Below are 16,959 nucleotides of genomic sequence, written 5' to 3'. Positions count from 1 at the left end.
AAGTATGGAATGAGGCACACATTTTCAGACATGGATAATGTGTTGATTTGTTTCTACTTAACTGTGCTTATGTATTACAAGAAGAAAAGAAAGAAAGAGAGAGAGAGGGAGAGAGAGAGAGAGAGAGAAAGAAAGAAAGAAAGAAAGAAAGAAAGAAAGAAAGAAAGAAAGAAAGAAAGATGGAAAGAAGGAAGGAAGGAAGGAAAGAAAGAAGAAAGGAAAGAAGGAAGGAAGGAAAGAAAGGAAGGAAGGAAGGAAGAAAAGAAAGAAAGAAAGATGAAGGAAAAAAGAAAAGAACATCAGTAAAGTAAAGAGACAATGAGAGACAGAGACACACATGGGGGAAGGGAAGGAGGTGGGGAGAGAGAGGGAGAGAGATAGAGAGAGAGAGAGAGAGACAGAGAGAGATTGAGAAGTTAGACAAGATCGTTTTAGGGAAAGTCACAACAACCCAAACCTGGGTCTCAGCCTTCCTTTAAGAATCTAAGATTTCAGAATTTAGTGCCTGGAAAGTGAATAAATTGTTCATACTCTTTGACCCAATGCTTCCATTACTAGGCGTTAATGACCAAGAGATCAGAGACAGAAATAAAGGTTCCATGTACACTAAAATATTCATAGCAGCCCTTTTTGTGGTAGCAAAAGCCTGAAAACAAAATAGGTGTCCCCAGACTACAGAATGATTGAATAAATTATGCTACACAAATTGAAAGGAATGATACTGCTCCAGGGACAGCTAGGTGGCACAGTGGATACAACACCAGCCTCAGAGTCAGGAGGACCTGAGTTCAAATCCAACCTGAGACTTGACACTTACTATCTGTGTGACCTTGGGCAAGTCACTTAACCCTGATTGCCTTGCCAAAAGAAAAATCATAAAAAAAGAAATATACTGCTCCATAAAAAGGGAAAAATAAGAGGAACCTGAGAAACATGGGAAGAAACATGAACTGATGCAGAAAAAAAAAAAAGCAAAGTCAGGAGAACAATATGAAAAATGATAACAATCATAAATTGAAAATTACTCTAAAAGGCAGCAGAGGTCAACTTAAATGCAATGCCCAATATGGGTCCTAAAGGGCAGAGGAGGAAATACATTTCCCTCCTCTTGATAGAGAGGTGGGGGACTACAGGAACAGGATGGTGCATATGTTCTCAGGCATCTCTGCTGTGTCAGTACATCTGGCCTAATCATTTTTCCTTTTTCACAAAGAAGAGCTTGTGGGCACTTTTGTTTCTGTTTCTGACCTCCCTGTCTTTGCTGCCCAGAAAAGGAAGCTCTGGATCTGTGGGTTTGAACTAAGTCACCTTCCAGGCCCTCAACTCTAAAATCATCAGGGTGGCTGTTGATGGTGTGTCTCTGTGTACATGGGGGAGGAGGGTAGAGGAGGAAGTAACTGGTGTGAAAAACAAGAACCAGTAAAACAAACAAACAAAAAAGAAGTCAGTGTCTGAGTTACTCTTTTACTGGATTTCTAGCCTTTATTTTAAACCCCAAGATTTAGGGGCATTCTGATTATACCGACAAGCTCACGCAGTTCACAGACAGGCAGACACCACAGAACAGGTATAAATGTATACATGCATAAACATATGCACTCTCTCACTCACTCCCTCCCTTTCCAGCCTTCTCAGACTCTCCTAGTTTGTAGCTCAGGCCCAAACCAGCCCAAGCCACCTCTGGGCTGCTAACCTACTGAGCCTGACTACTTCCAGCAGAAATCAGATTTTCCCTTCACCGGCATGGGCCAGGGGCCAGGAAGCCTGGGGACAACCAGTTCAGCCAGGTGCCCAAAACTTAGGCAGCAGGGCTGAGATGGGGAGACCTGTGAGGGAGGGGCAGGGATACTTCCCGAGGAAGGGGAGAACCCCAAAACCTCACCTTCCTGGAGTGGTTGCTGTTTTATCCAACCATCGGAGCCTCACAAACCCCTTCTGGGGGAGGCTAGGCAGGTTGATGTGATTTACAGCCATTTTACAGATAAGAAAATTGAGTTACAAAGAGTCACTTGCCCAGGGTCACAGTGGGAATTAGTGTCGGAGCTGGGGCTAGAACCAAGTCTCCCAAATCCTAAACCAGAATTCTTCCCAGACTTTACCCCACTGCATCGCCTCCCTTAGGGATGCAGGCTTCCCTGGATGTCTGAAGGAACTTTCACCAGCTTAGCTGCCTGAGGTTCTCTTCCCATGGGACTGGGCAGGGTATGGTCCCCCCTCCTCCCACAAAGAGAAGAGCACCTGCACCCACCCATCCAGGCCAGGAAGAGACAACAAACGCTAGTACTGCACTCTGCATCCAAAAACACAGCTAGGCCAGTCTTCCCAAGGAAACACAGTGCTTAATACCGCCTCCATGTGTTTGTTCTTGCTGTCCCCCTTTATCCCCAGTTCCCTCCCCCTGCCCCCTTCCTCACTGACTCTACAAACCCTCCCACTCCTTCCACTCCTTCAGGGCTAGATTCCAATCCTACCTCCTCTGGAAAGGCCTCCTCCTGGTCTCCTCCAGTATTCATTGAGTTCCCTCTTCTCTTAATTCTTATAGTATTTATAGGCTGTGCCATGTAATCAGCCACTTAATTATATTTTGTATCTTTCTCTGTTTGTCTTGTGTGTGTGTGTGGTAAATAGAGTGGAGGAAGCACACTGGCCACTTATTATCTGTGTGACCTTAGGCAAGTCATGTCCCTCACTAGACACTAGTCCCCTCCTCTATAAAATGACAGGGTTGAACCAGTTGGGAAACTCTGTGACTGTCTCATCTCCGCAGTGAGCACAAGCTCTCTGAGCTTAGGGGCTATGTCTTGTCTTGCTCCTGTATCCCCCAAAAGATCTAGTACCCACTCACTGTTTGTCCCACCCCACCCTCCACCCCCACCCTGGCTGCCAATACCGTATTGGGCATCTGAATCTCTGGATTGATGTATCCCAGAACGTCATCCAAGCGCATGATGTTGTCAATAACATCATCGAGCTGGAAGAAAAATGGTGCATGTAAGTCATACGTCCTTGGCATCTCCCACCTGGGGGAAGGGTGGATAGACTTGGGGTTGGGAAGGACTGGATAGGGCAGAGATCTGCCTCAAAAGCAGAGATTAAAGGCGGACAGACAATAGCCAACCACCTAGGCCAGTGGCCTGTTCCCCTGTCCTGCCTTTCCCCATCCAATCTGGCTTCTTTCAGCTAAGAAACCCACGGGGGAGGGACAGGCACAGACTTGGGGAATTTGAGGGTACGGCAACCAACTTCCAACCCTTAGGAATCCTGATTAACAGCTCCTAGAAGACAGTTAGCTCTACGAGGGCAAAGTCCTTGTCTTCTCCTAGCTTTTTATCTCCCCCAGGTGAGCTTTGCTTAGAGGCAAGCTAGATGGTGCAGGGGATAGTGATAGGCCTGCAGTCAAGAAGGTCTGTATTCAAATCTGACCTGGGACACTAGCTGTGTCACCCCAAGCAAGTCATTTAACCTCTGTCTGCCTCAGTTTTCTCATCTGTAAAGTGGGAATAATACTACCTATCTGCCAGGGTTGTTGTGAGGGGCAAGTGAGAGAATATTTGTAAGGCATGTACTACAGTGCCTAGCACATAGTAGGTGCTTAATAAATGCTTGTTACCTTCCTTTCTTATATAGTAAGTGCTTAATAATTGTTTGCTGAATGAAATTGGGGGGGGGGGGGTGGGCAGCGCTTCCCAGCTCAACAGTGTGACTCAGCAGCCCCACAAGCTGATGGGCTCCAAGGCTGCATTAGTGGAAACACAACATCCAGACAATGTATGGCCCAAACCAGGTCACGGCGGCAGTCTTGTTTGGAGCATGACATTTTAAGAAGGACATTTGGAAGCTGAAAGTCATTACAAGAAAGGGGACTGGGACAATAAGGGGCCTTGGGCCTGGACTACATCGAGCTCAACTGAAGAAACTCGGGGTGCTTATTGATCGTGAGAAGGAAGAAGGCCGGAGGTAGAGGTGACACCTGACCACATTTTTCAAGCATCTCAGGACCTGTCTGGGGAGCAGAGGCTAGAGATATGTTTTATTTAGCATGAGAAGGAAGAAGCAGGAGCAATGGGTATGTGGAGACAGATTTTTGGCTGAACCTGTGATATAAGAATATTCCAATACAGGGAATTCCAAAGGCCGGGAGATGCTGTCTACCAATATCAGGAAAAAATCTCCTAAAAATCCTTGTGGTTCACCTTTTGCTTCAAAGAGGACCAACGACATCACGGGGTGATGTCTTGACTTGTGCATGAATTGGATTTGAATTGTACAGAGTCATCAGAGCCCAGCGGCAGGACAAAAGTCAGGATGACTTTTGATCCACATAATAGTCCTAGGAGGCAGTTGCCTAATTGTCTCCACTTTACAGATGAGGAAACTGAGGCAGAGAGTGATTAAGTGACTTGGCCAGGGTCACACAGCCAGGATGCAGCGGATGACCTTGGCGACTCCGATGTCTGACCAACTCTGGCCTTCTTCATGGCCATTGGAACAGATTGTTTTCATCTACCCATTCTGCTAGGAGAAGCAGAGCCACCCAAAAGTGGAATGGGGTTCCTCAGCAGATATGAGTACCCCATTCCTGGAGGGAGGGCAGGAGCCCACTTGTCAGGGATAATATAGAGGGAACTCCTGTCGAAGCCCAGCTTGGACTAAATGTCATCTCTGGGGTCCCTTCTACTGCTGAGATGCTCCTACTGATGCCATCATCAAGTCACTGTTACAGCAATGACATCATAGGGAAGCCGGGAAACCAGGTGAATTTACCATTTCCTTCCCTACTCCTCATCTTCACTCTGACAATTATGACTTTCAGAAGACCTTGAAGGGACCCCACTCCTACACTTTCCTCAGTCATCCTCAATCACTTATTAACCCAATGCTGTGGAAGCATGTATTAATCATATTGCTCTGTGTTGCTTGCTGCCCTTTATCAGACTGGGAGTTCCTCTGGTCTAGGAACTGTGTTCCTCCCATCAAAATGGGGGCTATTCCCCCATCAGACTGTGGGTACCTGAAGGCAGAGACCGCATCTCTCCCATCAGACTGGAAGCTCCCTGGGGATAGAGACAGTGACCATGTCAGACTAGCTGTTCCTTGAGAGCTTAGCTCATGCTCCTAGGGAGCCCTATACTGGTCCATGGTAGTAATACAAGGCCCAACTCACCTCCCTCTCTGGATTGGAGCCGATATTGAGCATAGCCATAGGGCTGTTGGGCGCACTATTGCCCGCAGAGGAAGAGAGCACATGGCTGGCTCGGACCCCAGGGGAAGCAGCTGGAGGCGGCTTTGGGGAGCTCTGGGCAGGGCTGATGTGAGCAGCAAACTTGTTCCCGTAGGTCTCGGACAAGTACTCCCGCACCTTCTGGTCTCGTGACTGTTGCAGATGGTAGGAGGTGGGGTTCTCCAGGTATGACTGCACCTACAGCCCCAAAGAGAAAGGGGAAGGTGTCAAGGGCGTCACGAGCCCCAGGAGGGCCAGCAGTGTTCCCAGGGTGGAAGGGATTCATCTAGGGCAGGCCGTACCTTCAGGACCTCTCCCGGCACAGGAGGTGGGGACTGGAAGTGCACCGGCGTGTTGATGGCTGGGGTAGGGGGTCCCGGCAGCTGCTGCTGCTGCTGTTGCTGCTGCTGCATGTAATGCATCACAGCCTGTTGCTGCATCCGCTCCCGCTGCTCCTCCTGCTGAGCCTGCTCCCTCATGAGCTGCATTCGAAGGCCTATGCGGGACGCCATGGCAGCTGGCTGCAGGTGCCCGAAGGCAAGCTGGATCCCTGTGGGAGAAGCAAAGGACCAATGGAGCTTATGCTCAGCCTAACGGGCAGCTCCATGAGAATGCACATTTAAATAGTGCTTTACAACGCACTTGACAGACACTCCCTTGTTGGAACCCCAGAAGAGCCCTATGAAATAGATGCTGATATTATCTCTGCTTTACAGGTGAAGAAACAGATTCACTTAACAAAAGTTAAGTGACTGGTCCAGGGTCACACAGCTAGTAAATGTCTAAGGCTAGATTCGGACTCAGTGGATAGAGTGCCAGGCCTGGAGTCAGGAAGACTCATCCTCCTGAGTTCAAAATCAGGCTCAGACACTTCCTAGCTGTGTGACCCTGGGCAAGTCACTTCACCCTGTTTGCCTCAGTTTCCTCATCTGTAAAATGAGCTGAAGAAGAAAATGACAAACCACTCCAGCATCTTTGCCGAGAAAACCCTAAACAGGGTCGTGCAGAGTAGGATGCAACTGAAAAACGACTTCCTGAATCCAAGTCCAACCCTATCAGCTGCACCATCAAGCTGCCTCAGAGCCCTCTGACTCTAAGTTCAGCAGTCTATGGGAGGTAGTGGAAAGAGCAGTGGAGGTAGCATCAAAGGACCTGGGTTCGAGTCCTTCCTCTGCTATTCCTCCCCTATTTGACCTCGGGTGGGTCACTACCGCTGGACCTCAGCTTCCCCCTCTATAAAACAAGGGGCTTGGAACTGCTAACCTCTGAGGCCCCTTACAGGTCATTTCTCATCCTCCTACCATGATGCACAGCGTTCACATGTTGGCGCTTAATTCAGGGCTAATGTTTAACTGTGGCCTAAGGGGCTAGCTGCTATTCAGTAATGAGTGTAGGTCCAGCTACAGGAGAACTCCCTCTTTAAGATGCAGAAAGTTTTATTTAAACAAATCAATCAGAAAGGATATACATAAGCAATTTGGTTCAATTGAACAAACATTTATAAAATACCAAATGTGTGCTGAGTGCCAAACCAGGCCCTAGAAATAGCAATAAGTTAGCATTCATATAGTCCTTTAAAATTTATAATGTACTTTATAAATATGATCTCATTTGATCCGCACAATAGTCCTAGGAGGTGCTTGCCTAATTGTCCCCACTTTACAGATAGGGAAACTGAGGCAGAGAGTGATTAAGTGACTTGGCCAGGGTCACACAGCTAATAACTATCTGAAGGTGGTTACTAGTGACATCCAGCCATTTCGGGAGGCCCCCGAATATACCCCCATCAAACTGAGAGCGCCTTCAAAGCAGGGCCTGTGTTTCCACCATCAAAGGAGGGTAGAGTTCTGAGTTCGAATCTAGATTGGGGCACTAATTAATTATGTGATCCTCAGTGAATCCCTTCACTGATCCTCAATTTTCTCATCTGTAAAACTGAGCTCAGTCATCCGTTTCAGATCTGACTTGCTACGACTAGTTAGAAGGTTCACTTGGATCTCACACACATAATATGCTGATGTTTTGGTTTAATCTAAACATAAACCATCCCCTCAGGCTAATACTGTTGGACATGGGCCCAGAAGTCGATCATTAACCATAACGACCTGTACCTGGCCAAAAAAAAAAATCACATTGGTTTGTTTTATACATATATACTTTTTTTCTTAAAAACATTCTCATATCCCATTTGACCCTCACACCAACTATATGTTTCCACCGGCAACACCTGCGTGACTACAAACTGCTAAAATATATAAATTCTATTTGTAAACTCAAGGGTATGATTTAGCCATGAAAGAAGTGTTACCATATTCGAAATGTTTCCCCAGGTTAACATCCAAATGCCCATGTGTACAGTGTTTTACTAAACACAGTTAGGCCTCAGTTAGTGTGAATAAGGAAAGTGGCTAAAGAGAGTGTATTCAAATTTGCACTATTCAGAGTTATAATTGTGTAAAGTAGAGTCATTGGTTCCAGCCCAGTAGAAATATGCAATGTGAATTCGAATCCTGCCACACCAAGGGGATTTCTCGTTCCTACTATTCATTGGGGCATAGGGCACAGAAATTCACATTTCTCACCATTTCTTCCCCAAACTCCTCCAATGAGGCATTAGACTCAATGGATCACAGGATGTAGAGCCAAGAAGGACCCTCAAAGACTAACTGGTTAAACTATCTCAATTTGACTCACTCTCAGACCTTCCTTAGCTCTCACCTGGAATATTGCTGAAACTTTCTAATTGGTCTTCCTGCCTCAAGTCCCCAGGGGGCCTTCCCTTAGCCACCCCCTCCCAGTTGTTATGGCTGTCTCCTCCATAATACCTCCTATCTATTCTGCAGGTAACTGTAAGCATCTGTTTATTTACATGTTGTGTTCCTTATTAGAGTGTAAAGTCTAAGCACTAAGAAGACAGGGATTGGTTTTTGCATTTCCTTATATTCCAGAGAATACAGCCACAGTGCTTTGAACACTGTAAACAACAAATGCCTATGGTTCGATTTCTAAGAGCTGGAAGAAATCTTAGAAGCCACCCAATCCAACCCCCTGATTTTACAAATGAGGAAACAGAGACCCAGAGAGATTAAGTGGCTTACTTAAGGTCATACTCATAGCAAAAATCAGGGTGAGATTTGAACCAGGGCCCTATCATTTGGGACTCTGCCTTTTCAACTGTGCACACCAACACGTAGGCAGGGAAGCCAGTATTGCAACCCAAATCCTGAGACCCAAACCCATTGCTCTTCCCACTTTATCTTGGTTTTTCGCCAAGGAGTAAAAATAATGGCGGGAGCTAGTGGCTCAGTAGATAGAGTCAAAGAGGGCCTGGAGTCAAGGAGAATTGAGTTCAAATCCCGATTCAGACATTTACTAGCTATGTGACCCTGGACAGGTCACTTAACCTCTGTTTGCCTTAATCCACTGAAGAAGGAAATGGCAAACCATTCCAAAGTCTTTGCCGAGAAAATTCCCTGGACAGTACCAACATGATATTGTCCATGGAGTCACGAAGATTCAGACCCTACTAAACAAACTACAAAAATAATGGCCATTTCAAAAAACCAAAATGAAATTTCATTTTTTAAAAATCGAAGTAAAATTCTGGAATAAAATTCATTTCAATCTAACAGATATGCCATAACTACCATGATCCTAAGTTTGGGGATGAGAGGAACCTCAGGGGCTATCTAGTCCCTTCAGTTTACAAATGAGGAGCTGAGGTCTAGAATTGTTAAGTGACGAGCTCGGAAGTGTCTGTCTCGATTCCAAGTCCATGTTAAATCCAGACTGCCTCAAGTACTCAGGCAGTCCTTTTTTGAGGAATAGTGATAGCAGCTCTCATTTAAGGTGAGGTAGCTGCTATAGACGGTTTCCAAATGAGGAAACAGTGAGTAAGTGACTTATCCAGGGTCATCTGGCTGAGTACGAATTCCAAGCCCAACCTTCAATCCAAAGCGCCACCTCCACCACAACCGCCACCACACGAGCTCCCTCACCCAGTCCCACCTCCTGAGAGTGCTCACCTCCGGCTGGGGAAATGTCAATAGGTGACATGAAGAGAATGAGGGGGTGGTCAAACACAGAAGGCCCTCACAGAAGTGCTTTCCCCAGGGACAGGGAAGCGGAATGGGAGGGAGAGGGAGTGGAAGAGGGAGCCGAGGGTGGAGGAGGAAGGAGGGGTGGGGAAGGGAGAGGAGGAAGGGCAGGCACGGACATAAGTCTTCCCCCACCCACCCCCCCATGCCAGGGAACTGGATGAGCTGTTTTTCCAGACTGGATCTACTGCAGAGGGGAGGAATTTCTGTGCCTTTTGAATCATATACAAGGTATATGCCAGATCACTTGCCAAGTATTTTTGAGACAAGAGCTCTGGCAGTTTATCAGGACACTGGCTGGAGCCTGAGGAGAAGCATAATCTACCCACGTGTCTGGGGCAGGGGGAGGGGGAGGAGCCTCTCTCCAAAGTCCTTCCCCAGCCTGGGTGGAATCCGGAAGGGCTCCTCCAACCCCAGCCCCAGGAAGATCTGACTGGACCCTGGGGAGAGGCGAAGGGGAGGAAAACCTGGGGCAGGCGGCTAATCTCATTAGCAGCTTTCTCTAAATCCTGGCCCCTCCGGTTCAGCTGGAGCGAGGAGACAATTCCAACCCCACCTTGCCCCTCGGCCACACTCATTCTTCCCCAGAGGTCTGGGTGAGTCCGGGAGCATCTCTGGCTAGGCCGCCTGACAAACCTCTCCTCCCCCCTTCCCCAATACCCCAGACCCAGGCCTATAGGCCAGACCCAAGCCCCGCCTGGCCTGTGCTTTCCCCCTCCCCCAGTGCACAGACAGTCTGATTACTGTGAGAGGAGGCTGGTGAGGGGGCTAGTCCAAGGGGCCTGGCAGCACCAGCCGGGTGTTGGGGGTAGGAGAGGTGGAGGGTGGGGGTGTGATGGCAGGACACTGACAGGGCTCTTGTTCTTCTCCACAAAGGGACCAGGCGCCAATTATGGGGCAAGGAGGCAAAGCAGGCACTGTTGGAATGGGCTGCTCTGGAAAGAGCCTTACCTAGCACCTACATGGAGGTCACATCTGCCGAGAGACCAACCACATCCGGAGCGGGAGGAGTCCAAGAAGATGGGTCTGGGAGGGCAACCCAAATAGAATCCTAGGGTCAGAGCTAGATGGGGCCTCTGAGACCACCCAGTCCGATGCCATCTTACTGAGGAGAGAGGTCACAGGGGAAGTCAAGTCCCCTAGCCTCTCTCCTCATTCTGGGTGAGGACCATGACATCAGGGAGATGACGAGGTGACTTGCACTTGACTTTGATGTGAGTGAGGGAGGACTGTGCAAGGTCACTAGCCTCACTTTATCTTCCAGAGCCATCTGGGTCCAGTGGCCTGATATGCACCAGGATGACTGGAGAAGGCCCAGGATGCAATGGGGGACCCTGGTCTTTTCAGGCCAAGGCCTTTTCAGGTTCTCACTTTGAGTGAGGTAATGAATAGGCCTCTTTAAGAAGTTAATCAAGGGTCGAGCCCCTTTAATCAAAACTCAAAAAAAAAAATCAAACTGGGAGAGAAAGATGCTCAGGGTTCCTGGCCAAAAGAGAAACAGTTACAATTTAGTATTTACATTCACTCTGTGCAAGGAGGGATTTTAGTGGGGACTTATAGGAAGCCTGGGAGGCCAGTAGTCATAGTGAAGGAGGGAGAGCTTTCCAGGCATGTGGGCAGCCAGAGAATATGGCCAGAGCTGAGAGATGGAGTACCTTGTAAGTGGAAGAGCCAGGAGGCCAGAATCAGGGCATCCAGGAGTATGTGCTGGGGGGTGAGGTGTAAGGAGACTGGGAAGGTAGGGGAGGGCTAGATTATGAAGGACTTCGAATGCCATTTTGTATCTGCTCCCAGAGGCAATAAGGAGCCACTGAGCAGGAAGAGAGAAAACTCATGTAGTCCAACCCCCTCACATTTTCAGAAAAGAGAACCCGAGTCCCCGGGACATGACATCTAGTTAGGGCAGAAGCCAGATTCCTGGATCTCTGAGTCTTTTCCACTTAAACCAGCAGCTCTCCCTCAAGTCAGCAATCAGGGCCCTGAGGGAATTCAATTCTGCTGGCTTCATCCAGCGACTGGGTGAGGCTTTAAGCATACAGAATCAATATGATCCCTGCACTCTAGGAGATCTGGTTTTACTGAGGAAACCATAACTTCCTGGGAGAAATCTATAGAAAACATGCAAAAGAGCATGTGGGGCAGCTAGATGGCGCAGGCCTGGAGTCAGGAAGACCTGAGTTCAAATCCAGCTTCAGAAGCTAGCTGTGTGACCCAGGGCAAGTCACTTAGCTCTGTTTGCCTCAGTTTCCTCATCTGTAAAATGAGCTGGAAATGGCAAGCCATTCCAGTATCTTTGCAAGAAAACCCCAAACGGGGTCACAAAGGAATAACATGCAAAGCAGATAGAACGTTTATTTAGGAGCTGCAGAAAGAGTGGTAACTACTTGGACACTTCTGGAAAGGCAGCCTGTAGGAGGTGGCACATGAGCTGGGGATCCCAAGAGGCTGAAGTTAGGAGGGAAGGCATTCCAGGCATAGGGGACGGCCTATGGAAAGGCAGAGAAGCAGGAGATGGCCGTGTTTTGTTGTTGTTGTCCTGTCAAACTCTTTTTGATCCCATGGACCATGGCACATCAGAGCTGTCCATGGGGTCTCTCGGCAAAGACATCGGAGTAGTTTGCCATTTCCTTCTCCACTGGATTAGGGCAAACAGAGGTTAAATGACTTGTCCAGGGTCACACAGCCTGGAAGTATCTGAGGCTGGATTTGAACTTAGGTCTTCCTGACTCCAGGTCCAGCGCTTTATCCACTGAGCCACCTAGCTGCCTCCTATTTTGTACAGAAGAGTAAGTAAATTTAGCTGAAATGTAGAGTTTGTAAGTAGAATCACTAGTCTCGATAGAAGGATGGGTCAGGGCCAGACTGTGAAGGGCTTTAAATATTAGCAAAGGGAAGCCATTAAATGGAAGTGTCATGGTCAGATCCCTGCTGGGAGTCAGCCTGGGGTGAGCAAGAAAGGGTGCTTAACTTTGGAACATGGGACCACACGAAGGGAGGCTGGATCTGAGGGATACACCCCTGGAGAGCAGAAGGGCACAAAACACCTGTGCTGGAGGTAGAGGCAGATCATTTATTGGATCGTGGGATACTGGGGCAGAGCTGGCCTGACCAGTATTCGGAGGGTTGAGTACCTCACAAATACTGCTCACCTTTCCATAACCAGCCAGGCTGCACTGCACTAACCCTGCCTTGAGCACATCAAGGACCCAGGGATTCATTTATCTTCTTCCCATCTGAGGCCCCCCATCCCACCCCCTAAACTCAGCTCTGGCTTGGGGATGAATAATCAGATTATGTTGGGAGCCTATGGCCCTCCTCAGACTCCAGTGGATTCCCCTACCGAAGGCTACCTAAGTAAAGTTTCCTTCCCAGTCCAGTTTCTCCTTCCCTCATATTGTTATTCAGTCGTTTCAGTTGTGCCTGACTCTTCATGACCCCATTTGGGGTTTTCTCGGCAAAGATACTGGAGTGGTTTGCCATTTCCTTCTCCAGCAAATTTTACAGATGAGGAAACTGAGGCAAACATGGTTAAGTGACTTGCCCAGGGTCACACAGCTAATAAGTGTCTGAGGTCAGATTTGAACTCAGGAAGATGGGTTGTCCCGATTCCAGACCTGACACTTTATCCACTGTGCCAACTAGCTGCCCCTGTTCCCTCAGAAGCCATCCCTATCAGTCCCATCTTTCTTGTACTCCTAACATTTTTTTCCCTCTCCTTCCATTGTGCCCTCTGGAATCTTGTTAGCAAACTTCCCTTCATATTATGCATATAGCCTCCTCCCAGAAATTATTTTGTCTATGTTTTGTATCTCGTTTTCAAGGTACATATTGTTTCCCCTAGTAGAAAGTAAGCTACTTGAGGGCAGGGACTATTTGATCTTTGTCTTTGTATCTCCAGAACCCAGCTCAGCGCTTGGCACATAGAGGGTGTTTAATAAATGCTTATTGAATTAGATTGAGTCAAGTAAGGAGATAGCCATTGAAAGAAAAAGTCAGAGGGCACTTTCTACACAACTTCATAATTTTGCTCAGGAAACGCTGAGCCAGGTAGCATCTTTCAAAGGTGACCGCTATCACCGATCCTTCACAGGGCAGGCTCCCCAGGGGCTAACTGACTCTGGCTGAGGGATCAGAGGGTCATAAATTTAGCCTGGAAAGGACCTCACAGGCCATCTAGTGCAACCCCTTCATTTTACAGATGAGGGAGAGGACCTGACAATCAGAGAAGTTAAAAGGCTTCAGCATTAAATATGGGAGAGTCATTTGAAGCCAGGTCCTCTGAGACTCCAGAGCAAGGTGGGGGGGGGGGGTTAACTTGAGGCCTCGAAGCCACATGTGGCCCTCTTGGTCCTCAAGTGCAGCCTTTGATGGAAGGGTCGGACTTGAGAACCTAGAGGGCTACATGTGGCCTCGAGGTCACAAGTTCCCCACCCCTGGACTAGAGGCAGTTCCCTTTTCACCATGCCCCACTGCCTGTGAGAAAGGGGGCCCCTCAATGAGTTCCCTCCCAATCCTAAAGGATTCACTAACCTCCTACCAAAGTCCTCTGCATTTATAGAGCATGGCATGCTTCTTCCTAATCCCTTTCCCATCCACCACCTTATCTGATCCTCACAACCATGTGCCTGGAGAGGTAAGCAAATTATCTCCATGGACAGATGATTTACATAGCTTCACACAGCTGGTTGGTTAAGAAAGAGTCAGAACTAGAACCCAGGTGTTCCAGGTCTCCAATTCCTATTCCAAAACTCAGAGCTCTCCCAACTAGAGATGAAGATAGGAACTGGACCTGTGATTTCACTGGAGACTTAACTGTAGCCAGGTGGCAGACTGAATAGAGCGCTGGGCCTGGAGTCAGGAACATGCATCTATATGAGTTCAAATCTGGCCTCAGACAATACCTGTGTGACCCTGGGCAAGTCATTGAACCCTGTTTGCCTCAGTTTCCTCATCTGTAAAATGACCTGGAGAAGAAAACGGAAAGCCATTCTAGTATCTTTGCCAAGAGGCAAACAGGATTAAGTGACTTGCCCAGCTAGTAAGTGTCTGAGGCCAGATTTGAACTCAGGAGGATGGGAGTTCCTGACTCCACGCCAGGCATTCTATCTACAGCATCATCTAGCTGCTACTCCTTAATAGATGCTTATTAATTGACTGGCACAGAAAGGAAATGCAGGGGCCTGCAAAACAGTGGGGCAGAAAGATGGCCAAAATGACCTGTTGGCCTGGCCTGGGAGGACTCCAAGAGAGTCAGCATCAGGAATGAATTGACTTGAATTTTATATTGTTTCCCTTGCCCCCTCCAGTAGAAGAGCAGTAGGGTCAAAGATGGAGAGCTGGAAGGGAGCCTTAGGGATCCTCTGGTCCAGCCTTCCTCACTTTACAGGTGAGCCATGAACCAAAGCCTAGAGTTTAAGTCACATGCTCAAGGTCACACAGTGAGTGGCTGAGTCAGAACCTGAACTCAGATCCTTTGTGCCCTTTTTACTGCACTACGATATCATACTAATAAACAGGGAAGATTACGGTGCTATAAGAAATGATGGCCAAGATGCTACAGAGAGGCATGAAAGGCGAAGCAAGCAGGGCCAAGAAAACAATAGACAAAAATGACTTTGGCCATGGAAATGGAAAGAACAACCACCACAAAAGAACGACATTGATGATGACCAACATTTATGTAGTGCCTACTGTGACCCCAGGAAGGTCACTTCACCCTGTTTGCCTCAGTTTCCACATCTGTAAAATGTGCTGGAGAAGGAAATGGCAAACCATTCCAAGATCTTTACCAAGAAAACCCCAAATGGGGTCAACAGAGAATCAGATACAACTCAATAACCAACAACAACCACAAAAAAGCGTGAGGCGCCGTGCTAAAGGCTTTACAATTACTATCTTATTTGACCCTCACAACAACCCTGGGAGGTAGGTGCTAGTATTACCATTCCCATTTTACATATGAGGAAACTGAGGCAAACAGAGATTAAGCGACTTGCCCAGGGTCACACAGCTAGTAAGTGTCTGAGCTGGATTTGAACTCAATTTTCTTGACTCCAGGTCCGGTACCACTATCCACTCAGCCACTTAGTGGCCCTAGAGTGGCAAGGGCTCAGTATTCAGAATCAGGCTGCTGGTCTTGCCTCTTCACTGATTTTCAGGGGCAAATTAATCAATTTTTTTTAGAAGGAAAATGACTCAACCAAGATCATTCAGCTATTTAGTGAACCATTCTGGTCTTTATCACCTTTCTCAACTGGACTCTCCTAATTAGGCTCCCCCTCCTCCCACAGCAAGCTCCCCCCTCTCCAATCCATCCTTCACGCAAACTGCCAAACAATATTCTTAAACATCTCTTTGGTATAGCTTTCACCGTGTCACTCCCCTGAAAGAAACTTCTGTGCCTGCCTATTGCATCTTGAATAAAATCTACCCTCCTCTCTTTGGAAAGTAAAGTCCTTCACAATCCGGCCCCAGCCATCCTCTTCCAGGTTAATTACACCTGACTCTCCCTGTACTCCAGCCAAATTGGCTCTCTGGCTGTTCCTCACACATGACACTCCATCCCCTCCCTATGTGGCTTTGCACAGGCTGTCCCTCATGCCCAGAGCAGACTTCCGGCAAACCTCCACTTCTTAAAGGCCCTTGATTCCTTCAAGGTTCAGTCCCAGCCCAGCTTTTAGATGAGGCCTTCTCTGGTCCTCCCAGATGCCAGCATCCCCCATTAACTTAACATTTATTTTGTGTGCATTTTCAATAGACCTCTATAGGTACCTGTTGCCTTTCCTGAGAGAATCAAAGCTTTCTGAGGAAGGAGATGACTTCATTTTCATATTCAGAGTATGCCCATTGATTAGCATAGAAAGCATAGCACAGCAAGGAAGATTTAGTACTTAGGAGGTGCTAAATAAATGCTTAGTGATGGATTGATTGATGGGTAAGAAATAGTACAGTCTAGACTATTACTGTTATAAACTGGACCCAACACAGAATACAGAATGTCAGAGGGGAAGGGACCAAGAACACAGAATGTTAGGATATAGAACATAGAATGTCAGGGCTACAGGGGACTTTATCACATAGAATGTTAGAACACAGAATGTAGAATGTTAGGGCTAGAAGGAGCCCTGGAACATAAAATGTGAGGACTGCACAGGGCCTTAGAACAGAGGATGTTAGGACACAGAGCATAGAATGTTAGGACTGGAAGGAGACTTAGAACATTGAGTGTCAGAACCCAGAACCCAGAATGTCAGAATTGGAAGGAACCTTAGACCATAGAATGTTAGAACACAGGCCACAAAATGTCAGAGGGGAAGGGACCAAGAACACAGAATGTTAGGATATAGAACATAGAATGTCAAGGTTACAGGGGGCTTTATCACATAGAATATTAGAACACAGAACACAGAATGTTAGGGCTGGTGGGGCCCTCTGACGTAGAACATTAGGTCCAGAAGGAGCTTTAGAATATAGGATGTCAGGGTGCTTTGCCTTAGAACATGGAATGTTAAGACAGAACACAGAATGTCAGGGATGGATGGGGCCTAAGAGACCATCTGTCTAGTCCAAGTCACTCAAGTCACTGAAGAGAAGACTCTATGCTAGTTCTATTGGGGAATGGATGATCAAAGAAGGGTGTGA

General features: G+C 47.5%; 1 protein-coding gene across 3 annotated transcripts in view; it reads right to left on the bottom strand.

Moving 5' to 3' along the window:
* The window catches only part of TFEB (transcription factor EB), a 79,374-nt gene that overhangs the window by 5,982 nt on the left and 56,433 nt on the right, over positions 1–16,959 (bottom strand). For all 3 annotated transcript variants that reach the window (XM_036768927.1, XM_036768929.1, XM_036768930.1), the window contains exons 2-4: positions 5,524–5,771; positions 5,165–5,419; positions 2,891–2,971 (exon numbers count right to left, since the gene is read on the bottom strand). In XM_036768927.1, coding sequence (XP_036624822.1) covers positions 2,891–2,971; positions 5,165–5,419; positions 5,524–5,733 — 546 coding nt within the window. In that variant the 5' untranslated portion in view covers positions 5,734–5,771. The remainder of the gene's footprint in view (positions 1–2,890; positions 2,972–5,164; positions 5,420–5,523; positions 5,772–16,959) is intronic.

Source organism: Trichosurus vulpecula, chromosome 7 (genome assembly GCF_011100635.1).
Source record: "Trichosurus vulpecula isolate mTriVul1 chromosome 7, mTriVul1.pri, whole genome shotgun sequence".
NCBI classification, from domain to species: Eukaryota; Metazoa; Chordata; class Mammalia; order Diprotodontia; family Phalangeridae; genus Trichosurus; species Trichosurus vulpecula.
The sequence above is the reverse complement of the archived record's forward strand: the minus strand, read 5'-3'. Positions and strand labels throughout refer to the sequence as shown.